This window comes from Nycticebus coucang, chromosome 1, assembly GCF_027406575.1.
Source record: "Nycticebus coucang isolate mNycCou1 chromosome 1, mNycCou1.pri, whole genome shotgun sequence".
In the NCBI taxonomy this organism is placed as follows: domain Eukaryota; kingdom Metazoa; phylum Chordata; class Mammalia; order Primates; family Lorisidae; genus Nycticebus; species Nycticebus coucang.
Window position 1 is genome coordinate 113,405,957 of NC_069780.1, and position 17,759 is coordinate 113,423,715.

At 37.7% G+C, this 17,759-nt stretch overlaps 1 protein-coding gene across 7 annotated transcripts in view; it reads left to right on the plus strand.

Annotated features, from left to right (window-relative positions):
* Positions 1 to 17,416, plus strand: part of KIAA0825 (KIAA0825 ortholog) — a 498,502-nt gene extending 481,086 nt beyond the window's left edge. For all 7 annotated transcript variants that reach the window (XM_053586527.1, XM_053586532.1, XM_053586534.1 and 4 more), the window contains one exon: positions 17,148 to 17,416. In XM_053586527.1, the coding sequence (XP_053442502.1) occupies positions 17,148 to 17,313 (166 nt within the window). In that variant the 3' untranslated portion in view covers positions 17,314 to 17,416. The remainder of the gene's footprint in view (positions 1 to 17,147) is intronic.
* Positions 17,417 to 17,759: the final 343 nt, after the last annotated feature.

Genomic DNA, 17,759 nt, shown 5'->3' on the forward strand with positions numbered 1-17,759 from the left:
GCATAGAGGTGTGGGAAAGCATGCCCAGAAAGCTTCTGTGCTGTTCTCTCTGCTCTGAGATGGCCTGACACGTCCGGAGGTCTCTCCTTACCCCTTCTAAGTTTGGTGGGTTGTAATTTCCAAATATGACTGTAATAGTATTACCTGTCACAGGCACTATTCTAGAAATTGCCACTCTCCCATCAGGAGGTGGAGCCTAATTTTTCTGCCCTTGAATCTGGGAGTTTGTGACTCCTTTGTAACCAATAAAATACTACAGAAGTGATGCTCTGGGGGGAATTCTGGGAAGATGACCAACTAGTAGCAACCCTCGGCAGAGGCTCCTGAGGAGAAGAAGAAAAGCTGGATGGAATTGGACTCTATGAAGCCAAAAGGTGGGGAGCTGAGCCAAGAAAGATGTTCGGCAAGCTGTGACTCCAAGGAAGATCATTCAAGAAAACAAATTACAGGTACAAAGCCTATCGACTACAGGACAGGAAACTCCTCCCCCAAGTAGGGGGCCTGCCACAGGCTATCTGCAATTGAGCAGGGAACAAAAGACCTCTCATTTTGCCTTGCTGGAGAGAGCCGCTAAACTTTCTCCAGGGAGGTCCCACTTATGAACCTAGGCACCACCCCACAAGGCATAAAATTGAACAGATATTTTCCCCCACAAGTCCAAAGTTCCAGTCCACCCTTTCCCCCTCGCATGGAGGTCTGAAATTCTGCCCCCTGCAGAGTGCAGAGTGTTCAGTCTTGTCCTGAGAGAACTGGGCATAGTGTGGACTGCCAACCATCAGGACAGAATCTGTGACTAATGGGGAAGAAAGAGGGTATGGGAAGAAAGGGACACTCAGCGGGAGGAGGAGAAGTCCCCTGGTTATGACTATGCCCAGCCAGTGGTAGTGTCCACCCTCAGTTCTGGCTGTGTCTGGCAGGATGGGGTGCAGAGACTCCAGATCTGACAGCACCCACAGCAGGAAAGTGGTTGCCCCATGTGGACTGAGTCCAGCAGACTGGACTGCTGGGCCTGCGAGCAGAGGCTTGATAGGTGTGGACTGAAACCTGAGAGCAAGGGTGTTGTCCCTCTAATTCCAAAAGAACCCTCAAGCAGTGGCTTATTGGGTGTGAACCAAGACCTGAGGTCTAGGGCGTGTTCCACTGCTCCTCCAGCAAGGCTGGTGAGCAGAGGCTTACCAAGTGAGGACTTAGACCTGCAGGTGGAGTGCTATGCCCTGACTCTAACAGAGCCTATGAAGAGAGGCTTGCCAGGCAGTGGACTGAGACAGGCAGGTGGTGGCGTGGTCCCCTAAATCCAACTGGTCTGGCAAGCAGAGGCTAGTTGTGTATGGACTGAGACCAGAGGGTGGGCCAGTGCCCTGACTCCAACAGAGCCTGCAAATAGAGGCTTGCCAGGAAGTGGACTGAGATGGGCAGGCAGGGCTGTGGTCCCCTGACCCCAACTGGTCTAGCAAGCAGAGGCTAGCTGGATGTGGACTGAGACTGGTGGATGGGGGCATGGCCTCTGAGTCCAGCTGGGCCTGTGAGCAGAGAAGAGAACAGTGTGGACTGAGTCTGGCAGGCAGGAGTGTGGATCCCTGGCTCCAATTGTGCTGTTGGAGACCCTTGAATCCCTCTCTGTTGGGCAGGGTTTGCATTGTCTGAGACAATTTGGTTGGAACCCGTGTCTTGGGCTGTCCACTTGGGAAAATTCTGAGGTTGACCTTCGAGTTCTGTAGCAGAAAAGAAATGAAGGGTGGGGGCTGGGCACCACAGCTGTTTGTATCCCTTCACAGTCGAGATTTAACCCTAATACTGTGGTTTCTTAGGATAGGGTAGAGGTTGGCTGCTATCAAAACAGACCTAGCTTGAGCTGTCTCACAAAGTAGGTCCTTGTAGTCTCCAGCTAAAACTCTGCAAGGGGCCTTTGTAAGGTTGTAGGAGACAAGCCAAAATTACAAAGTCTAGCGCTTTGGTAAGGGGCTATCTCTAATACCTGGGAACCCTAATTCAATCTCTCTCTAACAGTTGTAATAACCAAATAGTGGAAAATAAACATGGTGTGGACCCAACAAAAGAACTCTGGCAACATGAATAACCAGAGTAGATCAACTCCCCCAAGAAATGACAAAGGAGATATAACTAAAGACGCCATGCATAGACAAATGGCAGCAATGTTAGAAATCAAATTCAGAATATGGATTTCAAATAAGATAAATAGAACGGAAGAAAAGATAGAAATTGAATTCCAAGAGTAGTTCTAAAGTTGTCTCAAGAAATTAATGAATTCAAAGTCCAAGTCATCAAACATACAGACATAATGAGAAAAAAGATAGCAGAGCTCAAGAAAATGAAAAAGTTAGTTGAGGACCTCCAAAACACAGTAGAGTCCCTCAGTAATAGAGTTGACCAAGCAGAAGGAAGGATCTCTGAAACTGAGGACAAAGCTTTTGAACATTCCCAAACACTCAAAGAGGCAGACAAATGAAGAGTAAAAGCTGATCATTCCCTGAGAGAGTTGTGGGATCACTGCAAAAGATCAAACATTCATCTTATAGGAATTCCTAAAGAAGAGGATGGTCCTAAAGGTACAGATGCCCTATTCCAAGAGATTTTGGAGGAGAATTTCCCAAGCATTGCAAGAGATACAGAACTGCAGATAGCAGACAGTTTCAGAACCCCAGAAAGACTCAATCCAAATAAAGCATCTCCTAGACACATTATGATTAACTTTGCCAAAGTTAAGATGAAGGAGAAAATTCTGCAAGCAGCCAGATGTAAAAAATGCATCACCTACAAAGGGAGAAATATCAGAATGACTGCAGATCTCTCAGTAGCTATGTTTCAAGCTAGAAGAAGATGGTCATCAACCTTCAGACTCCTAAAACAAAACAATATTCAGCCCAGGATTCTCTATCCAGCTAAACTGAGTTTCATTTGTGATGGAGAAATCAAATACTTTACTGACATACACATGGTGAAGAAATTTGCCATAATTTAACCACCTCTCCAGGATATTCTCAGACCCATCCTCCACAACAATCAGCACAATGCTCTAACTACCAAGTAAACTCACCTAGAAATTTTTGAACTAAAACCCAACTTCCACAGTGGTGAAATGATTAAAAATGTCCACTGCACATGCGAAAATCATAACACCCAAAATACAACCAGGCTTATCAATTCTCTCAATTAATGTGAATGGTTTAAATTGTCCTCTAAAGAGGCACAGGCTGGCTGACTGGATACATAAACTCAGACCGGATATCTGCTATATACAAGAATCTCATCTTACCTTAAAGGATAAAAATAGACTCAGGGTGAAGGGATGGATTTGTATATTATAGGCAAATGGAAAACAGAAAAAAGCAGGGGCTGCAATTTTAGTAGCAGATACAATTGGCTTTAAACCAACAAAGATAAAGAAAGACAAGGAAGCTCACTACATATTTGTCAAGGGAAACACCCAACATGAAGAGATTTTGATAATTAACATTCATGCACCCTACAAGAATGCTCCTCAATCATAAAGCAGACCCTAATGGATATGAACAACTTGATATCTTCCTGCACCATAATAGTCAGAGATTTTAACACCCCTTTGACAGTTTTGGATAGATCCTCCAAGAAGAAACTAAACAAAGAAATTGTAGACTTAAACCTGACCCTAGAACAAATGGACTTTATAGACCTCTACAGAACATTTCACCCTGAATATGAATATACATTCTTCTGATCGGCCCATGGGTCATCCTCCAAAACAGATCATATCCTCAGACACAAGTCTAACCTCAGCAAATTTAAAAGTATAGAAATTATTCCTTGTATCTTTTTGGACCACCATGGAATAAAAATTGAACTCAACAGCAATGGGAATCTTCATACTCAAACAAAGCCATGGGAGCTAAATAATCTTAAGCTAAATGATATCTGGGTCAAAGATGAGATTAAGAAGGAAATCACCAAATTTTTGGAATAAATGACAATGAAGACACAAATTATCAAAACCTGTGTGATACTGCAAAGGCAGTCAGTCCTAAGAGGGAAATTAATAGCATTGGAAGCCATCATCAAGAAAATTGAAAGAGAAAAAGCCAATAACTTAATGGATCATCTCAAGAAACTGAAAAAGGAAGAACATTCCAACCCCAAACCCAGTAGAAAAAAAGAAATAATCAAAATTAGGGCAGAATTAAATGAAATTGAAAACAAAAGAATTATTCAGAAGATCATAAACAAAAAGTTGGGTTTTTGAAAAGATTAACAAAATTGATAAACCTTTGGCCAACCTAACCAGAAACAGAAAAGTAAAATCTCTAATATCGTCTATCAGAAATGATATAGGGGAAATAACAGATACTTCAGAAATTCAAAAAATCCTCAATGATTACTACAAAAAATCTCTATTCCCAGAAATATGAAAGTCTGAAGGAAATGGACCAATACCTGGAAGCACACCACCTTCCTAGACTCAACCGGAAAGAATTAGAAACCTTGACTAGACCTATATATACTACTGAAATAGCATCAATAATACGAAATCTCGCTAGAAAGAAAAACGTAGGACCAGATGGCTTAATATCCAAATTCTATTAAACCTTTCTAGAGGAACTAGTACTTATATTATACACCCTTTTCCAAATATAGAAAAAGAAGGAATACTTCCCAAGACATTCTATGAAGCAAATATCACTCTGAAACACAAACCAGGAAAGGATCCAACAAAGAAAGAAAATTATAGACCAATAGCATTAATGAATATCGATGCAAAAATATTCAATAAGATTTTAGCAAACAGAATTCAACAACACATCAAAAAAATTACACAACGTGATCAAGTTGATTTTATTACAGGGTTACAGGGTTGGTTCAACATACACAAATCTATAAATATCATACATCACATCAATAATATAAAAACAAAGACCATATGATTCTTTCAATTGACATAGAAAAAGCCTTTGATAATATGCAGCATCCTTTCATGATCAGAATTCTTAAGAAAATAGGCATAGAAGGAACATTCTTAAACTGATAGAGGCCATCTACAGAAAACACACAGCCAATATCATATGGAATGGTGTAAAATTGAAAACGTTTCCACTCAGATCAGGAATGAGGCAAGGATGCCCACTGTCTCCACTGCTATTCAACATAATAATGGAAGTCTTAGCCATAGCAATCAGACAAAAGAAGGTGATCAAGCGTATCCAAATAGGGTCAGAGGAGATCAAACTCTCACTCTTTGCTGATGATATGATCCTATACCTGGAAAATCCCAGGGACTCAACTTCAAAACTCTTAGAAGTGATCAAAGAATACAGCAGCATCTCAGGATACAAAATCAATATTTACAAGACAGTAGCTTTTATATATGCCAACAATGGTCGAGCTGAAAAAACAATCGAGAACTCTATTCCTTTTACAATAGTGCCAAAGAAGATGAAATATCTGGGAATTTACCTAATGAAGGACATGAAAGACCTCTGTAAGAACTATAAAACTCTGAGAAAAGAAATAGCTGAAGATGTTAACAAATGGAAAAGCATACCATGCTCATGGCCGGGAAGAATCAACATTGTTAAAATGTCCATGCTACCCAAAGCAATTTACAGATTTAATGCAATCCCTATTAAACACTGTTGTCATACTTTAAAAAACTGGGAAAAATAGTACTTCGTTTTAGATGGAATCAGAAATAACCTCAAATAGCAAATACATTACTCAGAGATAAGAAGAAATCAGGAGGTATCATGTTACCGGACATCAGGCTATACTATAAATCTGTAGTGATCAAAACAACATGTTACTGGCAGAAAAACAGAGAAGTAGATTTATGAAACAGAATAGAGAACCAAGAGATGAACCCAGCTACTTATCATCATTCGATTTTTGACAAGCCTATCAAAAATACTCAGTAGGGGAAAGACTCCCTATTTAACAAATGATGCTGGGGAAACTGGCTGGCAACCTATAGAAGACTGAAACTGGACCCCCACCTTTCACCATTAATAAAAATTGATTCTTACTGGATAAAATATTTAAACTTAAGACACGAAACTATAAAAATACTAGAAGAGAGTGCAGGGAAAACACTTGAAGAAATTGGCCTGGTAGAATATTTTATAAGGAAGACCCTCAGGCAATTGAAGCAAAACCAAAAATACATTACTGGGATCTGATCAAACTAAAAAGCTTTTGCACAGCCAAGAGCACAGTAAGTAAAGCAAACAGACAACCTTCAGAATAGGAGAAGATTTTTGCAGGTTATGCTTCCGACAAAGGTCTAATAACTAGAATCTACAGAGAACTGAAAATAATCAATAAGAAAAGAATAAATAACCCTATTTCTATGTGGGCAAGAGACTTGAACAGAAACTTCTCTGATGAAGACAGGCGCATGGCCTACAAACCCATGAAAAAATGCACATCATCCTTAATTATGAGAAAAATGCAAATCAAAACCACTTTGAGATATCATCTAACTCCAGTAAGATTAGCCCACATTACAAAATCCAAAAACTACAGACGTTGGCATGGATGTGGAGAGAAGGGAACCCTTCTACACTGCTGATGGGAATGCAAGCTAATACGACCTTTTCGGAAAGAAGTTTGGAGAACACTCAAAGAACTAAAAGTAGACCTACTGTTCGATCCTGCAATTTCTCTACTAGTTATGTACCCACATGATCAAAACTTATTTTACAACAAAGACATATGCACCAGAATGTTTATTGGAGCCCAATTCATAATTGCTAAGACATAGAAACAGTCCAAGTGCCCATCAACCCATGAATAAATTAACAAATCATGGTATATGTACACCATGGAATACTATGCAGCCATATAAAAGGATGGAGACTTAGCATCTTTTATGTTTACCTGGATGGAGCTGGAAGATATTCCTCTTAGGAAAGTATCTCAAGAATGGAAAGAAAAAGTATCCAATGTACTCAATAATACTATGAAATCAATATATAACCACCTACACACTCATATGAATGGCAAAACATAACAATAGTTCAGAAAGTAGCTGGGAAAGGGGTGAGAGGGTGGGGGAGGAGGAATATGGATGGAGGGAGGGTATTTGGGGGGACCTCATCTAATGTGCATGATGCAATGGTACATTACAAAACTAATAAGAAATGAGTATAATTGTGATGGATGTGTTACTTAGTTCAATGTAAGCATTTCACGTTGTATATCAAGGCAGTACCTTGAACTGCATAAATGCATCAATGTACAAAGTTATGATTTAATAAAAAACAATTAAAAAAAAAAAGAAGTGATGCTCCATGGATCTCAAGGCTAGGTCATAAAAGGCAATGCTGCTGCTGAACTGATACAGCACTATGGGAACTTTGAGCTATGACCCAGGGCCTACCATGCTTGCAGAAGCCCCAATCACATGGAAAGACCAAGTGTGGATGCTACCAATGACCACATTAGTTGAAGATCCCTCAGACAGCCCGTGTCAGCCACCAGCTATGAATCAAGATGCCTCAGATGTGTGGTACCCAATCTCTGTCCTAGCTGAGGCTGCAGACATCATGGAATGGTGACAAGCCGTCTCCACTGTGACCTTTCCAATGATTTTATTGTGCAATAATAGTAAGTGGAACACTAAGTATTAATTAAGCAAAGACCTGAGGAGCTGGCCAGGCATCCTTTATCATTTCCTTGATTCCTATGGTATTTTCCCTGGTAACTAAGCACATGATATAGAAGAGGTGCTAATTTTTTCATGTTTGTTTAGTCTATTTTTTAAAATTGAAATTTTTTTTTATAAATTATTCCATATTTTATTACTAAAAAAATAGCTTCATATCTAGAAAACAAGGTATTTTGAGGAACAACAATAATACCAACTCCCATTGATGCAGTGTTTCTGATGTGCAAAGCATAGTGTCAAATGCCTTTCCCACAGTAGCTTAATCTTCACAATAACTTTGCAAATTAGGTATTGCATCCTTATTTACAGATGAAAAACTGAAGACCATATGAGGTTAAGTTACTTCATTTAAGGTCACCAAAGTGACCATAGAGGACTGGCTCTAAAATTTTATATACTTTCTAACACATACCATTGCTTTTGAGCAATGAAAAATAGATCAAAAATATAGCAGGTCATCAAAGTAGTTAGTTTAAATCCAAAAGCACTGATAAATCAAAGCTGGTTCTAGAAATAATCATTTCCTTGCTGAATCTTCTAACCCAGATAACCTCTATCCCTAATGTTTGGAGGGACTCCACAACAAAAGTTCAGGTCATTCTGACTGTCACTATATGAGATGGTGAGCAAGAACTAAGTCACTCAAAAACTGTGCGCGATAATAGACGTTTATTGTTTTAAGCTACTGAGTATTGGGGTGATTTGTTATGCTATAATGAACAGCTAGTATGTAGAGTTAAGAGATTTATTTACAGTCAATCTGTAGCCAGTCAATAGTTCTACATTCTGAAGTTCCTCTTTGTAAGACACTTTCCATAGATTTTGCAAAACTGACAGTCTTGCTGCTGAACCTTGAGGGAATCAATCCATTATAGTAGCTAGTAGGGCATAGTTAGAATGAACATCAGACAAGTGATCAGAAGTCCTGAGTTCAAGTTCCTGATGGACCTGTGATCCTGAACAAGCTGACCTGTCTGGGCATCTGTTTCTGTAAAATCAAGGACTATCCATTAAGATCTCCAAGATTTTTCTTACTCTCATATACTATAAATCTATGTTTCTTGGTTGTTACATAAATTATTTCCATCTATTTTTATTACATATTTGTTTTCTTATAATTCTGTGACACAACATTTTCCCAAAGTCTGAGAATCTTCAGTGTGGAATCCTCATAGGAAACTCAATGTTGAAATACATTGAGTTCTTTCTCATGTCTTTTGTTGTCTTTTCCACTAAGTAGAGGAAAGGAGAATAGAAGGATGTCCCAAAGGCTCATTCTACTTTATGTACACTCTCTTAACATCCTCTGCCAAAAAAAGAAAAGGATAAACGGATTCCTTCCACTAGGTTCCATTGGCTGGAGTCGGTCATCACATAGCCACACCTACCTTCAAGGAAATAGGAAAGGTTCCACAAAGAAGAGAACCAGGATAATGGCAAACAACCTAATTAAGGACTTCTATAATTTGTAAAACACAGGCATGGGTTCAGAAAGGTTTGTAAAGCTAGATTTTGTTTTGAAGAAAATGTAATTTTGCTGACATTTTTCGGAACATGGGGCATTCACTCCACAAATATGTACTGAGTACCTATTACTTGCCAAACAATGTTCTAGGAACAGATCATGAGCCATGTCTATAGTTCAGATCTGTTTCTAAACAATATTATTGTTAATATGAATAAGAAGAGTTGCAAACAAGCTCTTCAGCTAATGAACCCAGGTATTTCTAAATGATACTTTTATTCAGGCTCTCAGTCCCAGAAGGTCACGGTTGGCCTTGTGACAACCGTGTTGCCAAAACAAGTGGCATTGTGTTTACATAAACTAGTAAAAATGCTCTCAATTTTTAAAATAATTTTATAGTTGTAAATATGTCATGCTTTCCTTCTTCATGAAAAAGGGATTTTTAAAATCATGTTTAGAGGAGAACAGTATTGCTGACATAGTTTAAGTGACTTTTAATATAATAGTTAAATATATGAATAGAAACCAAATTTCTATATAGCATAGTCTATAAAAATTTCCAGATATATAAAATTTAACAGAAAAAAAGACATTTGTTCTTTTGCTTTATTAAATTATACATTACTCTGAGGAAAATCAGCAATATGAGTCTGGGAGTGTATAGTAGTCCTGACACTTCTCTTAGTGAGGGACATTTTTCTACCTCAGCACTAAATGCTGGCCACACAGCATGACCTTGGCCTTCTATCTAAACTCTTATAATTTTTTAAAATCCGCTGGTGGAAATGAAGTCTCTGTGGAGATATGGATGATTTACTAGTTACAGAAAAGTTCAGATTCCATTACTGTTGATGACTACGCTTCTGTTTATGCTTTCCCTAAGCCATAACTATTTAAAATGTTACCGTTAGCATTCTTAGTTGTTCCATTTGTTGGTATATAATTTTCCTACTTAAATATATAGAACAAATCATATTAATTAAAATAAATTGCTTGGTCAGTTAAGTTGTGCCGTAGATTGTCTCTGAAAGCTATAAATTCAAATTAAGAGTTTTGCTGCTTGTTCCTGAGTGTGGAAAGATTCCTTTTACTGGTTTAGTAGCAGCTGAAGAAATCAACAACTTTGCAGAAGAACATTCATTTGAATTCTTATAGAAATAGCTGCATGAAGTGCATATATCGCTAATTATCATAATCGTATAACAACATCTTGGCTGCAGCAAGTAACCACTGAACTGCTGATTCATGGTGGCAAGCGCTGATGTGTGATAGTATCGAGTCTCAGCATAACAGTGTTATATTTTAAACAGTTTAAAATATACTGTTTAAAATAACAGTATATTTTAAATATACTACCTGTATATATTTACATCTATTACATTTATTTCTATCTATCTCTCTTTACACACATACTCACAAACACAGAAAATATTGTGTTCCAGGGTTCTAAGTAGTATGCCATATTAACAATCAATGAGATATTTATGTAAAAGAAACAAATAAACCTTATTTTTTGGATATTAAAATATTTAGTTAAAAAATATTTAGTTAGATCAAACAACTTGTGAAGAGTTGAAACAACTTTTTAATTTTAAGAAAAACCTATAATTTTCTAAGGCAAAGATGTGACTACCATTTATAGTATTCCCTAAAAATGTAATGTCTTTTGCATTTCATGGAGACTTCCATAATATTAAAAAAGAATATCCTGATCTATCTTTAAATTTGAAAATAAGACAGGACAAATAAATTCCATTCTCAAGTCTTACTTGGCCTATTTTGTGGGTTTCCTTAACCTTTCCTTTTTCTATGGGAATTGCTCCTTAAACTAACAATCTTTAATTATCTTTAGTGAATAACTTAATTAAGTTAGAAATAAGTTTGTAAAGATCTCTCTGATCCCCTAGGGGATTTTTACGATCCACTCTTTTCTAATAACCCTTCCTAAAGCCCAGTAAGGCCTTGTAACTCTCTTGTTGGACCCTTATTGTTTCACTACTTTTTTATTTTTATTTTTTGTAGAGACAGAGTCTCACTTTATGGCCCTCGGTAGAGTGCCGTGGCCTCACACAGCCCACAGCAACCTCCAACTCCTGGGCTTAAGCCATTCTCTTGCCTCAGCCTCCCAAGTAGCTGGGACTAAAGGCGCCTGCCACAACGCCCGGCTATTTTTTGGTTGCAGTTTGGCTGGGGCCGGGCTTGAACCTGCCACCCTCAGTATATGGGGCCGGCACCTTACTGACTGAGGCACAGGCGCCGCCCCAGACAAGAGTCTTAAGCTGTTGCCCTGGGTAGAGTGCTATGGCATCATAGTTCACAGCAACCTCCAACTGTTGAGCTCAATTGATCCCCTTGCCTCAGGGTGTTTCTTTTTTTTTTCTTTTTTTTTTTTTTCTCTATTTTTAGTAGAGACAGTCTTGATTTTTTGCTCAGGCTGGTCTCAAACTCATGAGTTCAAGCAACCTACATGCATCAGCCTCCCAGAGTGCTAGGATTACAGGCATGAGCACTGGCGCCCAACACATTTTACTACTTTCGAGATCCAATACGAATTTCAGAGAAAAACGAAACTTTTAAAGTGTTGAAAATTACAACCTATAAGGAAACATTAAATGATTCTTTTTAGAGAAGGTAAATCAACTTCCAACTTACATTAAAAGAATAATGTTGCTTTCTCCATTTCCACTAATTCTATGCTAAAGGAGCTGGACTGAAACTATGTACAGTCCTTAATATTTTGGCTTTAAAATATTAAGCAAAAATAGTTGTGGATTTTCATTATCTGGAGAACATGCCCAAAAAAGAGTTAGGTCTCAAGTGTTGAGCGTAGTATTGTGATGACTTCTCTTTAAGGGAGGACACACTGCAGTCCTCTGGATCAATGTGGAGGGAAAAAAAATAGAGCTACTAAAAACTTTAAATTCAAGCTGATTTTCTGGCTTATAATAGATTTCTCACAACTATTCATGAATCAAAATACTCAGGAAGTTATTCTCAAATATAGGACAGTTCTATGCCTTTAATCATCTTCCAAACTAAGGGTGAGGCAAAACAATTAATATCTGGAAGTCCAAATGAGATGGTGGCATAGAGTTAGATGCTATGGAAAAGGTGGTAGAGAAAAGTCAGAGTAAGGAAGGGACTGTTGGGATCAATCATGGTGTCACATCACCAGAAATTAAATGTTTAAATAGTGACCTACAAAAACCTTACTCCTCTCGCTCCCACATGGTATATGAGCGACATTAAGTAGTTTGGTAACCAATGTTTGTTTAAAAACTTTTTACATTGGTCAAAAGTACTATTCAGGTACCAAATAACATGAAATTGCTGAATGTCTTGTTGATACCTTCAGCTCATTTTTTTTAAGTATGTGAACATGACTAATAAATAAAAGAACTTGCAGTAAATCGTCTTTTGGTATGAACATTGATCATTAGTCCTTAAGGAACGACAGTGGCCGGGTGCAGTGGCCTATGCCTGTAGTGCTCAACACACACCAGTAGCATTTGTTATTTGGCATTTTGTGTCTTGTATCTCTTCTAATTGCTGAACTCAAATGTGACTTGAGGATTTCAATACAGTTTTATCTTTTCTTAAAATGTGTATACATTTTTGGCACCCTCTATGTATTTTAATATTATTAATACAATTGGAGTTGGAGTAAAAATGACATCAAGAAGTTGAATTAGAGAGCTTTGGACAAAAGTGAAGTTTAAAGATGCTGGATTATAGAATGAGACACAAAAGAATTACAGATATGAGACATCACCTGAACAGGTGGAAGCAGATGTGGGACTTGCCAAGGGAAAAGAGACGGTGGTCTCAGACTTAACCTGAGAGAGGCCCACTGGTGCACAACAGTAGAAAGAGAGCAGAGATGTTATTTGCTCCTCTAATTTGAACGTCCTTCTGAGTCAGTCTGCACTGCGTGCCAGAAGAAAGAAGGAAAAACAGGTTCTTTCTAGAAGAACAAAACCCAATGTGACTTCATTTTTCACTTCTCAGCTACCAACTGGGAGGACAGTTTTAAATCAATGATCTGGCCAGATGGTTAATGTTGTTTAACAACACAATTAACTAATAAGTAATTGTAAAGCATTCTGTAAATAGAAAGTGCTATGTAAATGTTTAATAACATTGAACAGGCTTATTTCAACATTTTTATATTCTAGTACGTTTATTGGTGTTTCAGGAGAAATGCCAATAATATGATCAAATGCCATCATTACAGTCTGAATTTGAAAAATACAGCAAAGAGACTGTAGAGAAAGAAGAGCAACATTGACTGGGCTAGTCTGAACAGGGCGGACATTTGGGAAGACAACTCTTCAATGAGTGGGATTGTTGCATATCAAATAGGTCACCTTCTCTGTTTCCTGGGTCCTGGTAGCAACATTCCCTAGACACAATGTCGTCCCCAAATGCCCTCCACATTTCCCCATAGGGAGGCAGTGTCACCCTAGTAAGAATGGCCATGCTACAGAAGAAGTTGGCAAACTTTCTCTGTAAAAGTCCAAATAGCAAATAGGTTAAGCTTTGCCAGATGTCTAGTCTCAGTTGGTTTCAACTGCAACTACTAAATTCTGACATTTTGCTTGAGATGAGCAGCAGACAATATGCAGACCAGCAGGCCTGTGTCCAGTCTGACCCTACTTCCTGGAGAGGACCTTGAGCCACAGCAGAGGAGAGAAACTTGCCTGAGGTGATTCAATTAGTGAGTGATAGGTTTGGATTCAATCAAAAGCCAGAGTGATTCCAAGGCCTGTGCTCTTATTTAAAACACTTGATTTCCAAGATTTTAAATGTTTTTCTCCCAGTAGTAGTAGGAGTAGTAGTAGTAGTAGTACCTCTTCTCCTGGTAGTAATACCCCAGAGAACTTCTCACACTCCAGACTGGCCCTCCTCATCTGTCTGGTGTTGACTGCTCCTTCCTATAGTGTAAGTCACCCAAGACTTGTTTCTGTGACAGCCCGGACCTGTGATACCAAGGACATACCTCATGCTTAACCATGCACGTCCCCAAGTGTGGCTCTCCTGGTTGGCTCACACACAGCCATCCACAAACCTCCCCCCACATAAATATAAGATTCTATGACACTGAACAGTTATTCACTGAAATGCAGCCATTTTATTTTGCATAGCTCAAGGTCTCATTGTAGGAACCACAAATCAACAGTTGCTCATTGAGGTGAGCAGAATAGAAAGCTCTTAGCCCATGGTCTGGCACTAGGAAAAGCTCTGTGTAAGATTAGTTAATATTAATAGAACTTACACAGTAGCAGGCAGAAACCTCAGTTCATGCGTCAATGTGTGTATCAGTCCAGGAAGATGTTTGAAGATTGAGAACAGCCAAATCAATCAGTGCAGTGACAAGGAAGGCAGCGATGGGGGATTCTGCTAGAGCAGTGCTTTCCAGCCTTTTTTATCTCAGGGCACACTTGAACCTATAGTTAAACTTCCATGGCACACTTAAATTATGTTGCTCAAAACAAAAAAGGAGTAAAAAAAAAAAAAAAGAGTACGCTTACTGTATTTTGAACTTCTTTCAAAAATAATTTAATTAACGATCTTTAAAATTTTTCATGACACCACTAAGATCCTCTCCTTGTACACTGGTTGCAAATCGCTGTATTAGAGTACCTCAAACTAGGTTTTAGAGATCTTGCTGCATTTGGATAAGAAAAGGGACTTGGTAGAAATAGGCCACGGCCCCACATCTACCTGCCGAGGAGGCATGCAGATGGAACTCATTCTGGAAGATAGTACACAGGGTCTCATGGGATTTTGCTGCCCATCACTGTCTAAGCTACAACCTAGTCACTACCACCAGCTGAAGTCAGGGCCAGGTTGCTGTGCTCTTACCATAGAGTAGGCAGGTGGAAAATTCAGCAAAAGGGCAAAAGGGCAGGCCATCAAAACCAGGAAAACAAAAATCTGATCACCTCATAATGCTTTTCCAGGAGAACCAGAATGTGTTGGTTCCCTCAATTTTCTTGTTTCTGTAGGGATATGTTTCCATCACAGATATTAAATATATTAAAGAAAACTAGGGATAGAGACTTTGGACAGATTGCTCATTCAATTGTGTTTAAAAGTTGATAAATTATTTTCTCTTCCAATAGTTTTTTTTTTTTAAAGAATTGACTGTCATTTTTTTTTTTTTTGGTTTGTTTGTTTGTTTTTATTGTTGGGGATTCATTGAGGGTACAATAAGCCAGGTTACACTGATTGCATTTGTTAGGTAAAGTCCCTCTTGCAATCATGTCTTGACTGTCGTTTTTACATTGCGTTCACAAAACCTACAACCATGATGGAATTAAAAATAAACTTCTCTTCAGAACTTACAGATGTGAGATGTAGCAATACTTAAGATAAACATACATTTCAAATCTCTGATACTTTCAGTCAATAAGAGTAAAATTATTAGGGAAAATGTAATTCCACTATTATTTTTTCATTCATCTTTGTCATTATTTCTTACCCTGGTTTGAAATGATTTCTTCTTAATAATCACAAAGCAAATATAATAAGGTTGTGGTAGATAAATAACTTTGCCTAATATCATTCATTACTAACAGCTCAATTATACTGTGAAGTGCCTATAATTGTCATGAAGCTGCAAAAATCCTTATCATGAATTCTATTATGTATACAATTCATTTAAATTACATTAATTATACAGATTTTTAATGAAGCAGAGACTGAACTTTCAATTTTCACAAGTAGAGACAATGATCAAAATATTTATATGCATATTACATATTTTATTCTGTTGACATTCATAAAATAATTCATTTCCTCAGACAATATTAGCACCTGTATAAGAGAGGGGGAAAAAGACAAACCTAATTTCTTATGTTTGGATTTTTTTAAAGATTACATGATTCTTAAATAGCTCTTTTATTTAATATCTAACACAATTCAAGCAACATCTTTCAGAAAGTGAAATATTGAAACTATTTTAACAATAATATAGAGTAGATATAGAGTAGTTTTTAAACTGTGGTTGTTACTGCATTTCCAGGCCCAGACTTCAGAACCCGACTCTCCAAACTCAAATTCAAAGATACTCAAGCAAGTGACTTGAACATTATGTACCTCAGTTGGGAATAATGTCATTTGTCATTTTCTTTCGAGAATTTAAAGAGTGGTATGTCAAGTTTTTTAAATGATGCTGACCCCATAGTTAGTGCTATATGGGCTTGTAAGTAGGTATTTTCTATTTTTTATTTTCCTCCTTGTGAGGATTTCAGTTTAACATGAATATTCTATAAATACATGAAGAAATACAGGAAGGAAAGGTTAAGTGTACTTGGGTTATTGTGGTAATATTTGCTTTGCAGGATGGTATGCATATGTACCTAGTTCTGGATTATCTAATTATCATTTTGTTCTATAATTTGTCCTAATCACCTAGAATTAGAAAGTCTTTGATCACTTTCTGTCTCTCTCTCTCTTTTTTTTTTTTTTTTTTGGTAAATGTACTTTGGAAACTTGCTAACAATTTGCTGCTTTTCTTGGGTTATGTAACTTGATTCCTTCAAATCTGATCTTATTTCTGGGACTAGACTGACCTGCCCTTGAGGTATGTCCAATTTAGCTTGATGTTCTTCTCTCTGCTAAGGTCTTCCTGGCAAACCTCCCTGCAACTTAAAGCCACTAATATCAGTGACGGAAAAATATTTTGTTTATGCGTATGTGTGTATTTGTGGGGATATGTATTTTTTAAATACAGAAAATAAAGAGGCCTCATTTGAAACAAGACTATAAAACTATCCTGGAGTGGAGCTGATTTGACTCTGCAGAGATGGTGTGTATGGAGGGTGTTGCCCCAGAGGCCGCCAGTGGAAATCAACAGGAGAAATAGATACTTCAATATATCAGTGTACACAGCTATGATTTAATAATAAATAAATAAATACATAAATAAATAAATAAATCAGTGACTATAATTCAAGCCTTGAAAAACTGAGTGTGGACTCATAGTTTGAAAGTGACAAAAATGCTAAGATGTGATTTTTCTTTTAGGTGGGAAATGAGAAAGGATGAAACACTGGAAGAGGAAGAAAAAGCGATGGTGGAACATTTAAAGCAAATTTGCACCATGCAGAACTCTTCTGCCTCAGATAACACAGAGGAACAGGAATCTGCAGAAAACAGCAACAGCTTTATTTTAGGAAACAATCACATGTAATGGGGTAGGATTTCTACTCTAGTCAGAATGAACTTCACATGTGCTGTGAAGCATGAAACCAATGTCTAATCTTTGTACCGGAAGGAAATTCAGCACATCAAGAATAAAGTGCCCTGTGTTTTTTAGTTTAAAAATAATTTCAAATGTTTTTTTTTTGTCCTCAGTCTTTCTCTTTATATGATATTACTGCTGCCATCTTGCGTTCTCTTTGAATTATATTTTTTTCTCCTTTCAGTCTTGAAGTATCTATGACAACAGGCAAAAATGTTTGGTAATCTTTTTTCTTGGGATTTTTCAATGCAACATTTGGATATTAAGTTGAGGGAAGTCACAAAGCCCCCACCCCAAGGTGAATTAACTGATTATTAATTCAAAATTAATTTTTAATTTTGTAGCAGTAGCCCAAGTCCCAGCCTCAATCGCCGTTCCTATCCACCATGGTGCCA